The 13,450-nt window shown below is 51.0% G+C and overlaps 1 protein-coding gene across 1 annotated transcript; it reads left to right on the plus strand.

Annotated features, from left to right (window-relative positions):
* The first annotated feature begins 474 nt into the window (after positions 1 to 474).
* LOC134041537 (interferon-induced very large GTPase 1-like) lies at positions 475 to 10,711 on the plus strand. The gene is made up of 2 exons (XM_062488358.1): positions 475 to 508; positions 3,411 to 10,711. The coding sequence occupies exon 2, from the start codon at positions 3,413 to 3,415 to the stop codon at positions 10,703 to 10,705; it is 7,293 nt and encodes a 2,430-aa protein (XP_062344342.1). The 5' UTR covers positions 475 to 508; positions 3,411 to 3,412; the 3' UTR covers positions 10,706 to 10,711.
* The last annotated feature ends 2,739 nt before the right edge of the window (positions 10,712 to 13,450 follow it).

Below are 13,450 nucleotides of genomic sequence, written 5' to 3' on the forward strand. Positions count from 1 at the left end.
TTGGCCATTCAGGGTGATTTCTTGAAAGAGAAAAGCATTTCAGCAAACATCACTTCATCCCGTTGTTGCTCTCAATACCAGAACAACATTAGTTTTAACAGAGTGTTGTGGTCTAAGGCAGTATTTTGTGGGCGCTTTTCTCACTGAAGAACTGGGGTTTCCTCTCCAAGGACTATTTCACCGGTCAAACCCCCAGGCTTTGCCCAGCTCCTGCTGCCTTTCAGGGAATCACAGAATCATTAGGGATTCTACGCTGACTGCCAACATCGAGTTCACCTCTCACCAAATCATTTTCACCCCAAGCCAGGCAAGCAGCAGTTTCACTTTCACACTGCTGCAGGAAAACATGATTTACAGGAAAACATATGATTCACAGGAAAGCAGAAGCTGCTCTCCCATCACCCCCATAAAAGGAGAAGCAGCTCCCTCCAAAAGAGCCAGAGGTGGATAAAGAGGAGCTGTGCTGGAGTTCTCTTATCACAGGAGCTGCGGGACACAGAAGGAGAAGGTATCTGCTTCTATTGCCCTTCATGGAATCATAGAATCGCTAGGGTTGCAAAAGACCTCCAACATTCTCTAGCCCATCTCTCACCAAAATAGTTTTCACCCCAAACCAGGCATCATCAGTGTCGCTTTTACACTGCTGCAGGAAAGCATGTGATTTACAGGAAAACAGCCGATTTGCAGGAAAGTAGGGGTTGCTTCCCACTTCCCACCAGATAAAAGAGAAAGCAGAACCCTCCAGAAGAGCCGGGGCTGTGCTGGACTTCTCCCATCCCGGGAGCTGCGGGACACGGAGGGAGAAGGTCGGGCCCTGGGGGTGCGCTGTGGGCTGGGAGCAGGGAGCAGCAGGGAGCGGGATCTGGTTGTTCTCCTGCCTCCTGCTCCGTACGTTCGCCACGGCTGCGGAGACGGCAGGGCAGGGGAAGAGGGCTCTGAGGGCAGCGGGCGGGCGGGGTGCGCTCCGAGCGTTGGGCTGCAGGAAGCCGCCTTGGCTGGCAGCCGCTTTGGGGGAGCTCGGGGAGCCGTGTGCGCTGCGGGGGCTGAGCTGGGAGGGGTCCGGGCTCACAGCTGGGGCCGGATGGCTGCGCTCCCCGCACGGCAGCAGCCTCGGCAACGATGCCGGGGGGGGGGTTCCCGGCCCCCGAGCCGCTCCTCGGGAGCAGGGCAGCTCCGTGGGGATGAGGGGCAGGCACGGCACGTCCTGCTCTGTCCCCCGGCCCGGAGTCGGTTCTTCCTTTTCCTCCCCGTGCAGGGAGGGTGGCATTCTCCTCTCTCACAGCCTGAGCGTCGCCACCCAGAGCGCTCTGGTCCCTGGCACAGCCCCATCGAGGTGTCGGTGTTCCCAGAGCCCCTTTCCAAGGGACAGGGCTGCGGAAAACGCTCTCGGGGGGCTGTTCCCATGGAACGGGGAGCAGGCATTCCCAGGGCAGGTCCTCCTGCCAGCCCTGCTGTTTCCCTCGTTTGCTTCCAGTGAGGAGCTGCATCCCGAGTTCAGCCCTGAATGTGCTTAGTGCCTCTGCGGGCACTGACACGGTCGCATGGGGCTTTTTCCCTGCTCCTGCAGCAATGGGAAGCTGACAGGGACTGCCGAGGGTGCCTGGGGCAGGTTCAGGGTGTGGCTGACTGGGCTGGACTTTATGTTGTCACAGCCTCAAAGGCTGTGAGATAATAGAGGGGCAAGAATTTAGCCATAGCTCGAAATAAGCACAAGTTTCTTTGTTACAAGGCATTAGATAACATTCTGATCCAATGGAAAGTTATTAAGAAGTTAATTTTGTTTTTCCAGCCTATCACCTTTACTTAATTCTGCTGCACTGTGTGTACTTTTTATCCAATGGGCTACTATAACATGTACACACACGCGCTAACTCCCAGCTTACCCTATACGCTTACATTACTACACTACAAAACCCTTCACCATCTTATCCAATACAGTTTCTTATTTACTTAAGGCATATTCTTACCTACAGCTCTAGGAACATAAGTTTATAACTTTTTTTTTGCTTACTGTGTAATTTTATTTTTACATCAATCCAAGCTTCTTCCAAGGCTGCAAATCAAACCCTTCAGTATCTGTGGAAGTTTCTGTCTTTCCATGTCCTACACCATCCCTGCCTTGTCTCTCACCTGAATAGTGGCTGTCCTTCGTGCAGTTCCAGGCACGGCCAGCAGGGGCAATGCTGGCTCCCGGCCGGGCAGGGTGGGTGCGATGATTCCTCCACACCTGCAGGGGGCGCTGTGGCGCCTCTCCGCTGGCAACGGCGGCTGTGGCGCAGGGGACAGGAGAGTTGGCTTCCCCTGCACAGCCCACAGGGAGCACAGCTCTCAGTGCCACTGCAGACCCGGGATGGCAAACTGGAGTGCAGCAAAACACTCCGAAGTACAGGGGGCTGGCTGGGGGATTGCTCCTTTGAACGGCTCACCGGTGATGGCTGGTCCTGAGGGCAGGCCTGGTGGGCTTGGGGGTGCTCCCGGCTCTGGGCTCCCATGTAGCTGAGGAGCAGAGAAGCAAGCTGGCAAGCCCTGGTCACAGTGCTGAAGCTAGGAAAAAAAAAAAAACAGGAGGGGAACAAAAGAAAAAAACCATAGGGCAAGAGGATTTCAGGTCAGACACGCTGTGCTGCATGGCCCCTGTGTTGGTCACCCCTGCTGGAAGGAAGAGCAGCCCCTGGCCCCAACCCCACACACAGTCCTGGGCCACCCTTCAGCGATCGTGATGTTCCTCAGTGGGCTGGGGGAGAAGGGGAGGGTGGAAACAGCGACAGCTCCAGACACAAACCAAAACCAAAACCAGCCTGGCTGTGGGATAAGGACCATCCCCAAGACAGGACTCCAGCACCTTGTAGAGCCCTTTCCCTGGGGCCCTCTGAAACTCTCCCCTGAGCAGCCTGAAGTCTGCTCACCTCAAGGCCAGGGCTGAAGGTTTGCAGGAACTTTTCCTCCTGCCACCAGAGATTTCAAGCTCAGTGGCTCCGTGATGGCCGTGGCTGAGATGACCACCAACGGTCAGGTGCCTAACGAGACCCTCTGTGGTAATGAGCAGCAGATGACGGAGGACACCCATCCAAGTCTATGTGTGTCCCTCTGTGTCTGTGTGTCTCTGTGGGCATCTGTGTCTGTGTGTGTCTGTGTTTGTGTGTCTGTGCGTGTGTCAGTGTGTCTGTCTGTGTGTCCCCATGCGTATCTCTGTGTCTCTGTGTTGTCTCTGGGATCCACGCTCATCTTCAGGGTTGATCCTGCAAACAGGAAAGCAGCACGCACATCCAGGCTGCTGGGAAGGAGACCCTGGCTCTTGTGCCATCCCAGGCCAGGCTCCAGCAGCCGGGTGGGAGCAAGCCCAGAGCCTCTGCCAGGAGGCCGGGGCCTCTGACAACACCTTCAGGAAAATCTCTTTTCTTCCTCCACAGCCATGGATTCGCAGGAGGACACACAAGAGGAGGATGCAAAGGCACAGCTCCTGGCAGAGGCGTTTCAGAAGGAAGGACTGGATGCTGAGTACTGGCTGCCCAAAGTGTCGCAGATCCACGGAATCGAGTGCAGAGAAGCCTTGCAACATCTGGAATATAAAGATTACCTCAAGCTGGAGTGTGAGGTACGGCACCCCTGGGAGAAAAAGGCGCTCCAGAAACTCCTGAAAATAACAGATGACAAAACAGCCTCTAAAGAGCAGCAGAAAGAGCGCTTGGAGAAGACAAAGCAAAGGCAAGAAGTGGCCAAACAAGTCCTGAAAGATCTGACAGAAATGCTCAACAGCCACAGCCAGGATGCACTGAGGGAGCAAGCAGAGGCTCTGTGGCGAGCCATGGAGATTCCCAAAGAGTTCTGGCCATCACCAAAGGAGCCCTTGGCGCAAATGCTGGAGAGCATCCATAAGAAGCTGGAGCAGCAGCAGGAGTTGTCAGCAGACAGGAGGGAGAACATCCCTGACACCGAGGTGCTGAGGCAGGCGTCAGGGGGACTGGCCCTGCAGGGCATCTACAGAACCAGCAGAGCTGGAGATGTGCTGGCAAGGCGAGAGCAGCTCCTCAGGGTTCCTGAGGAGTTCCAGCTTGCCGGGCCAGTGCAAGGATCGGTGCTTGAGAGGAAAGAGTTCTCCTCCTCTGCTGCAGAATCCACTTTCACCAAGTCCATGGAGCAGCTGGGGTTCAGCATGAGCGTTTCTTCCAAATTTTCATTCTGGGGGATTAATCTGGGACAGAATGTAAATCAGAGCAGTTCCTCGCAGTCCCAGGACACCCAACAGTCCCACTCTGAGCAGAGCTACTTCTGCACCACCAAGTACCAGTACATCCCCCTGGCCTCCTGCTACTTCCAAAGGCAACAGCTTCACCTCTCCGATGCGGCTCTGCGGGAGCTGCAAGACATGGAGCAGATTTTGGGCTTCACGAGGAAAGAAGACAACCCCATTTTTCTGAAGATGTGTGAGAGCTTCTTCAGCAGATTTGGATCCCACATAAACCAGGGTCCTCTCCACTTTGGGGGGATATTCTGGTGGAAGGCATACACAGAAGGATTCCGAGCCGAGCAGCGGGAGGAGGTGAAGCGACAAACGTCTCAAGCACTGAACAGCTTTGTCGGGGCCAGCTGGGGTGGCTTTGGGGCTAGTGTAGGAGGGACTGTGGATGTTTCCACGTCCACCTCACAAGCTTCTGTCCTGGGAAGAGCCGGAGAGAGTTCCCATACAGCCATTCAGCTCTACGTGGTCAACACAGGGGGCCCAGCAGACACAACTTCTCTTCCTCAGTGGAAAACGGGGCTCGTGTCTGATAACACAACGTGGTGCGTTATCGACCGCGGCTTTGAGCTGATCCCAGTGTGGGATGTCATCCTGTGCAATCACGGTGGGGATTTTAAGTCTGTTGGTCAGTTGAGCGGAGCCCTCAGGGATGCGTACAAAGCACTGACAAATCAGAGCGATGGCACCATTTTTGGAGAGGAACTGGGCAGTGCAGTGCAAGAGGCCAGAGATTTCATGGAGACTGTGAAGGCCTGGGAGGTGACGGTGGATGAAAAGAAGCTGCTTGTGCTGATGGAGCTCAAAGATGATCTGAATGCAAAAACCAAGAACCACAGCGTGTGGATCAACGTGTGCCTGTCACACAAAGCCCTGCAGGACTTCCTGGTGAACATCGTGCGGAGCTGCCAGGAGTCACCTCCAGAAAACACCACCTCTATCAAGGTAATGTTGAAAATCCTCCTGGATCCTCATATCTACGCTGTCAAGGACTTCCCTGAGGCTTCCTTTGTTATGCAATGGGTCTTCCGGACTGAGCACTCGCTTCCCAGACCTCCCAAAATCTCTGAGCTTGAAGGCCTGATCAAAACACTGCAGCAAATGAAGGAGCACATCTATGCTGTCACCTACGCACCAGAAAGCTCTGCTTCTGCTGTTCATGAAGCAAAGATGAAAGCCACCCTGACCAGCAGCCTTGCCATTTATTCCTTACTCCAGTCTCTCCAGGAACGGGCTGAGAAGGACCTGGAACTGTTGGTGCTCTTGATTGCCACCAGCACAGGGTACCAGGTGGAAAGCAGCAATTTTCAGTACCTCCTTGGACACCCAGAAATTCAGTACATGGCCAAAGAAATGAAAGAAGCACATGAGGAGTACACGAACCTGAAGGAGCAAGATGCTGACAGAGCTGAGGCCTCCCTTCTGCTGATGGGTCTGACTGTGACACCAGAAAGTCAAAAGCTGTCCCCTGAGCAGAAGAGGGAGCGTTTAGTATTCATGGAAGAACACATGAGAGACTTGTGGTCCACACAGATAAAGAACCTCCTCCAAAAGCACAGTGCAGGCACGGACTGGGAGATGCTGGAACGGGACTTGCATTCCTTGGTCAGTGCGTGCTTGGATGACAGATGGGATGAAGAGAAGATCCAGAACATACTCACAGACCTGGAAGACACTTTTCCAACACCTGAGCCACCCAGTCAGTCCCAGTCCATCTCTGACAGCAAAGCAAATGAAGCCATTGCAAACCAGGAGTTCCTCCAGTTGCTCAAGCGCCTTGGACTCAAAAGTCACTACCCAAGAAAAATGGGAATGGAAGATTTCCGCACCATCTGCAAGATAAACCTGAAGGACAGCCAGCCCAGCAAGGACAAGGAACTGCCATTATACTTCTTGCAAAAGCTGTTAACTGTGGATTACCAGGTGAGGTACCTGACTTGTTGGGAAGAGAACAACCCAGGCCTTGCACCCATGCCAGAAACCCAAGAGCAGAAGGACCAACAAACAGACTCCTTTGAAAATTTCCTTGATCATTTGATGGGAGCAGCCCCAGAACGTGCAAGCAGGGATGGCCATGTGCACCCCATGGACCTGCAGATGGCCATTTTCCACTGTGCCGACGACTTCCTGAGACAGTCCCTTGCAACCAAGCTGGCGTTCTGCCAACTGGCACTGCCTCTGCTGCTGCCCAACCCGTGCACTTCACACATCGAGTTCCTGCTCTACGCCCTCAGCCAAATCCAAAGGAGCTGGAAAGAGGTGGACAGCTCAGGAATTCAGGCCCGAACAAAGAGTTACAACAACAAACTCATCTTCCAGGCACAGACACCCATCGTGTCCTTCATCCGCATCGGCAGCTCGGCCTCCTCTTCCAAGTCTCAGCTCCTGAACGCTCTGCTGAGCAAACGCAAACACGACACTTTCTTCCACCGCCACTGCAGAGGCAGCACCAGAGAGCGGTTGCTGATGGAAGGGGTGGTGGAGATCGCCTGGTACTGCCCCCGTGGAAGCCCTGATGACACCTTTGACTGCTGCGTGGCTTTCTGTAACCTGCATGGAGACGCCAGGGATCACGGAGCACAGCTGCAGTTCCTGCAGGACATATCTGCTGTCCACGTGGCTCTTGTGTCCGATTCAGAGCACATGGATAACAGGGGGAAAAAGCTTCTGCAGGACCTCTGGCAGTCACAAAGGCCGTTGGTTTGTCTTCTCACAGAAAAAGAGAACATTGCAACTGGACAATCCAGCAAAACCATAACAATAGGGATCAAGAACAGGAACGAAGCAGAAGTGATGGTCCAGCTGACCAAAATTATCAGGGATCTCCTGGAAGGGTCGAATCCACGTTTCAGCCTGGACGCCTGCGCAGATAAAGCTCGCCAGCACGGATTCGTGGTGGATGCAGATCAACCCGCGTGTGTGACAGCCAAAACCAAGGCAAAGGAGCTGGTGGACCTTCTGAAGAAAGAGAAGCTGTCTGAGATCAAATCCCAGCTGCTGCCACTACAAGGAAAACTGTGGTACCAGTGGTGCAAAAAGGACAAAGAACTCACTCGCTTGCAGGAGAAGGGGAACAAGAGCATTGAGCATCATCGCAGCCAAATTGAGAACGAGAAGAAAGCAATAAGAAGAAAGCAACTTAAGCAAGCTTTCCCTCTCAACCCGCTGATGAAATCATTCCTTGGCTTTCTCCAGGCCCAGACAGCAGATACCAAGAAATATTTCCTGCAGTGGATGAAGATCTTTATGGACGAGCTGTCCTGTGGTCGCCTTGAAGAACTGAAGAGAGACTATCACAAGTTATGGACTGAAATCCTGTCAGTAAAGAAAAGCAACAAAAAACCCAAAGCAAATGCTCCATTGCTGAGTCGCTTGGATGCTGTCTCTGATGAAATCAACGATTCATCCATCGGCCTGGAGCACCTCCTGAGAGAAGTAGGGCAGATTTATGAAGCTCTGGAATTGATGAACTCCAAGAAAGACAATTTTGCCAAACTGCCGGAAATTGCAGCCGAGATTATGGTTTCAGGCTATCCTGTGGAGCTGATGGATGGGGACGCTTCTTACCTGCCCCTGCGCTGGGTGGGAGCAATCTTTGACAGCTTGATTGAGAGGCTGGGGGACAAACGAGTGTTTGTGCTCTCCGTGCTCGGCATCCAGAGCACAGGCAAGTCCACCCTGCTGAATGCCATGTTTGGTCTGCAGTTCAACGTCAGCGCGGGGAGATGCACCCGCGGAGCCTTCATGCAGCTCATCCCAGTGGGCCAGGAGCTGCAGCAAGACCTGGGCTTTGATTTTGTGATGGTGGTTGACACAGAGGGACTTCGTGCCATCGAGATGGTCAATAAGCAGTCCTTGAACCATGACAATGAGTTAGCCACCTTTGTCATTGGTGTTGGCAACTTGACCGTGATCAATATCTTTGGAGAAAATCCGTCAGAAATGCAAGATGTTCTCCAGATCGCCGTGCAGGCTTTCCTGAGGATGAAGAAAGTCAAACTTTCCCCAAGCTGCCTCTTTGTGCACCAAAATGTGGGAGAAGCAACTGCCAAGGAGCAGAACATGGAAGGACAAAGGCGTTTGCAACAAAAGCTGGATGAAATGACCGTGGTAGCTGCTCAGCAGGAGTTCTGTGACATCTCCTCCTTCAGTGACGTCATTGGCTTTGATGTGAACACCCACATTCATTACTTTGCTCACCTGTGGGAAGGAAACCCCCCGATGGCACCACCCAACCCCACCTACAGCCAGAACGTCCAGCAACTGAAGAGCAAAATCCTCCAGGCTGCCGAGCAGCAGTCGCAGCGCAGCATTTTGACGCTCTCGAGCCTGAAAGATCGTATTGGTGACCTCTGGAATGCTTTGGTGAATGAAAACTTTGTTTTCAGCTTCAAGAATTCCCTGGAGATTGCTGCGTACAGGAAACTGGAAAGTGCCTTCAGTCAGTGGACCTGGAGGCTGCGGAGTCACTTCTTAGATGTACAGATGAGACTGAACAACAAAATTCGGAATGGAGACTTGCAGCATGTCACCAGAGAACACCTTAACGGGCTGGTGAAAGAGACAAGTGATGCCATTGAGAAAGAAATGGAAAAGTATTTCAGGGAAGACAAAGACCATGAGACACTGGTCCAGTGGAAATCAAGCACAGAGCTGAAGCTGAAAGAACTCAAAGAGACTCTTCTTCATGAAACGAAAAAGAAATGTGAGAATCTTACTGAGCTACAGAAGGAGCAGAATAAACTGGATTCAAGGAAATTGGAATATGAAGCTGAGCTCCTGAAAAGGAGTAGGGAGCTGGCTGTGACTCTGAAAGGGAAGAGCCTCAGTGACAGAGAACTGAAGGACAACTTTACTCATGTCTGGAACAATTGGATTGCTGAAGTGTCCCGTGCCGCTCGTCCGCCGGAGCGGGTGGATATTGATGCGGAAATCGAAGATGTCCTTCTAGAGCACTTTAAGGAGCCAGGTTTCCATGCACAGATCAGATCATTTCCCAAAGGCAGAGGATTTTCTTTTGACATGGAGAAACACATCACAAAGAAAAAGTATTTACGCTTTTTCCCAGATATCAGGAGCATTTGCGATGATGATGTGATCAACTTTCAGCACATCACAGACAACATCATAGCATGTGTGAAGGCAAACATTGATAAGAAGGAACAGGAGAAACGGGATTACAGTCGAAATTTCATTCATGAAATACTCAATGAAGTGCAGAAAGGTGTGAACTCTATCCCCAGCAATGCAAAATGTACTTTTAACAGAGAGTACAGCATGGATTTGTCTCTGTATCTGTGCAAAATGGCAGCAGAAAGGTTTAAATCCATGCACAAAGCATTCCAAAAGGCAAATGACCCAGTCGTGTACCTGAGCAACAAGAGAGAAGATTTCTTCCAATGTTTCCAGATTTCCTGCCAAGGAGCCACTTCAATCACAACTTTTACTGTTTTCCTTTGTGACAAGATTGAACCAGCTCTTCGCCGGGCAGTCTTTGAGAGGACGGCTAAAGCCATTTCTGCGGACATGAAGAGCAAATTCCCAGATTTCAGGGGCAGCAGAGCTGACCTGGAAGTTTGCATCCTGAGATACCTGGCAGAACAAGAAAATTTTGAGGATTTCAAACAGTACCTTAAGTTTCCAAAACAGTTTTTTCAGAGTTACATTGAGAGAAAAGTTAAGAGTTATTGTTTAGATGGGAGTAAGCGGCTGGGGATGTTTTTCAATTCCTCCCTTGAATCTCTCTATGGAAACATCCTGTCAGCTGTTTCTGTATCAACCCAAATTGTCAAGGACAATGTAGACAGAGAAGACAAAATCTCTTTTTGGCTGGATAAATTTTGTAGTGAGCTGGCAGAGATGATCTACTTGCCCAGAAGTGACCTGAAGGGCATCGAGCACCAGGAGGTCACAGACATTGAGTTCCTGAGCAGCGCCATGGCAAAAGCTCTGGATGACCTGAGGGACAGGCTCCTGAAAGAATTGGCTGATGCTGACATGAACTCATTTTCAAAGCAGCCTCACACCATCCTGGCGGAGCATTTTTCAGGGTGCTGGGAGCAGTGTCCTTTTTGTGGGGCTGTCTGCACAAACACCATGTGGAATCACGATGGAGACCATCAGCTGGTCTTCCATCGCCCAGAAGCTTTGACAGGATTCAAATGGTATGGGACAAACAACCTGGTCATTGATATTTGTTCCAGTCTTGTTGCAAGTGACTGCCGATTCAAATTTCCTGGTGGCTCATGGTTCCCTTACAAAACATACCGGGATGCAGGACCTCCTGTTTCCACTTGGAGAATTCTTCCCGATTCATCCATGCAGGCCTACTGGAAATGGTTTGTGTCTCGTTTCAGGACACAGCTGGAAGCTATGTACAATAAGAAATTTGAGGGTAAAGGAGAAATCCCTGAGGCGTGGCACAGAATTACCAAGTGGGAAGCACTGGCCGAGCTGGACAGGCGTTAGGCCACATCCATGGGAAGGAAGAACCACAGCAGCTTTGCAGTTTAGGAGAACTTTGTACCAGGCTCTCCACAACATGCAGTTGCAATGACAACGCTGTCAAGCCCAATGAAGACAATGGTATCCAATTGTTCCCAAATCTGGTGAAATAAGGCACATTACTGCAGCCATCGCTCTGCAATTCCCTCACTTCATGAGAAAGCCAGAATCCTCCTGCCTTCTTGCCATAAAAATTTCCCTCTGCTTTGTCCTAGAGCCAAACCAAACCCCTCCTTTGGGTGATCAGCCTGGTGGCCAAACCTGAGCCCAAGGGCCAGGGCAAGGGCAAAGGCAGCACTCAAAGCACTCCTTGGCTCAGCTGCTGTGAGACAAGAAGGGGCTGGTGGAGTGTGAAAACATTGGGCTCTCTGAGTCCCTCAGAGAGAGAACTGTGTGTAGGAATTTAATTAAACTTTTTAGAGATGATAAAGTACATTAATTTTAAAATTAAATTTCTTAATAAAAATGAATTTCTTAAATAAAATTTCCTAATAAAGCCACAGAGACATAAAATAGAGGTGCCAGCTTTAGTTTTAAGTAAGCAGAAATAGTATTAAGTTGCATAGATATGAAGTAAATTATAAATCTTAGTTTTAAGTAAGTAAAAGTATGCTTTAAGTGCCTTGAACAGCAAAAGGCTTAGAATCTGATGTAAAATCCAAGTTTCTAAAGAAGTTTCAGTGAGAGCTCAAAACCATAGTTTTAGACATAATAAAAACATAGTAAGAATACTACTTACATTTTTCACATAGAACAGATAGGCTACATGTGTAAATTACACGTAAACTTTATTGTTATAGAACCATAATTCTAATAGGTTTAGAAGAAATGCTTTGTGTTTTTAGCTCATTGGGTAATTTGTCAATAAAAACCCGTGCACTGGGGAGGGGCTCGCTCTCTCTCTTCCTCCACCATCTTCATCATCACTACCACCACATAAAAGAAGAGGAAGAAGAGGAGAAGAAGAAAGACCAGGGAGCTTTTCCCTCTACTCAGGACTTGGTACCAGACTGCAGTTTCTGCCTCTGCTTGAGACTCTGTACCAGGTCGTAGCTTCTGCCTCTACCCAGGATTCTGTACCAGAGAACTGCTGCTCCTGCCTCTGCCCAGGACTTTGTACCAGAGAGCTGCTTCTATTCAGGACTCTGTGCTGAAAGCTTTAACACGGACTTTACAGCTTCAGACTCTTGCATTTGACACCGATGTGCTCCTGTAATCAACAACTTCGCAGCAACCAACGGCTGCTCTGCTCTTTTGAAGACACAAACCCGTAATCCCAACAAGGGACAGTGCCCCCAGAAGCAGTTTTCCTGCAGCAAGGTGCTGTCCTGCTCGGAGAAAGGGCTGCGGGACCTCTGCACGCTGGGCTGCTTGGCTTTTGGGTGTCACCCTTCCCTTACTCACTGCAGCCTCCTGGATCAACTGAGGCTGTTCTCCAGCCGGAGCTGTTGTGCCTCCGGGCTCAGGAAAGCAGTGACCCGACTGGCCTGGGGCTCAGGCAGTGCTTTCACTCCCTGTCTCGGGGGTGCTGTGTCTCTGCCCAGGGCAGCTGCTCCTGCTCAGGTGCCTGGGGCTGCTGCCCTTCCTCCAGCCCTCATCCCCGGCAGGAGCTGCTCCTGCCCTTGGCCTCGCTGTTGAGCAAAAGCCTTTGGAATGCCCCGCGTGGAGAATCCCGTGTGCCAGCACCTTCCTCAGCAGCCCTCGGGGCAGGGCTGGTGCTGTCCGGGCAGGCTGGTGGCACTGGAGCCGTGCTCTGGAGAAGGTGGCGGGAGGGGCTTGGGCTGTGCAGGTGCTGCAACCCCGCTGGCAATGGGAGAGGAGGAGGCAAAGCTCCTGGAGAGCTGGCTGAAGGGCTGCTTCAGCCTCATCCCCTGCAGGCTCTGCTGATAAAGGAGTTGGTTTGGACCGTGCTGCTCTGCGTCTCCTTTGTGTTCAGGGCAGCCACAGCTGGGGCTGACTCGAGCTCTGTTATAGGTACCTAGTATAGTATTGGCTTTTTGCAAATATTAAAATGAATGCTGTATGCATCATGTTGGAAAACTTCGCCGTATGAATATAGATGCTTTTAGTTATTAACAAAATTCAGAAATAGTAGTGTGATAAATATATTTTTCTTGGACTACAGCATGGTGATGTAAAAAGCTTTTGATCATGTAACTAACTCAGAGAATAGTAAAAAGGTAATCAGGAAGCTCTTGGATTATCCTATCTGGATGAAGGTAACCAGAACTCCAGGGAAGGAATTTATTGATCAGGCAGTAGGTGACAGGGATGGCGCCACAAAAAACTTCGATTTACAGGTTGGTGGGGATGATTTTGAATAATGCATAAAGGGCTATGAATATGCAGCATGCTGATGTAGTTAATGAAGTGTTTTCTGAGTTAGTGCGTGCCCTTGGCTAAAGGCACCCGGCCGTATATTCTTTTGCTTTATTATTTGTCTCTTACTGTCTTTTATTAAACCTTTTAAAATGTGCCTGGAAAGTGAACCTGTTTTTTCACAAGCTCTGTGTGCTGCAGACAGGCAGGGGACAGGGAGGTGGCACTGGGGGAGGGGATGTGGCAGCAGAGGCTCTGCTCCATTCAGGGTCTCTGCTCCACCAGTGGCTTCACCGTCTGCAGGGACAGCAGAGAGGGCAGCAAACCCCAAACCGCAACATCCAGGGAAACCAGTGTCAGTGGCAGGAGCCAGGGGAGGCAGCGCTGGGA

This window comes from Cinclus cinclus, chromosome 3 (assembly GCF_963662255.1).
Source record: "Cinclus cinclus chromosome 3, bCinCin1.1, whole genome shotgun sequence".
NCBI classification, from domain to species: Eukaryota; Metazoa; Chordata; class Aves; order Passeriformes; family Cinclidae; genus Cinclus; species Cinclus cinclus.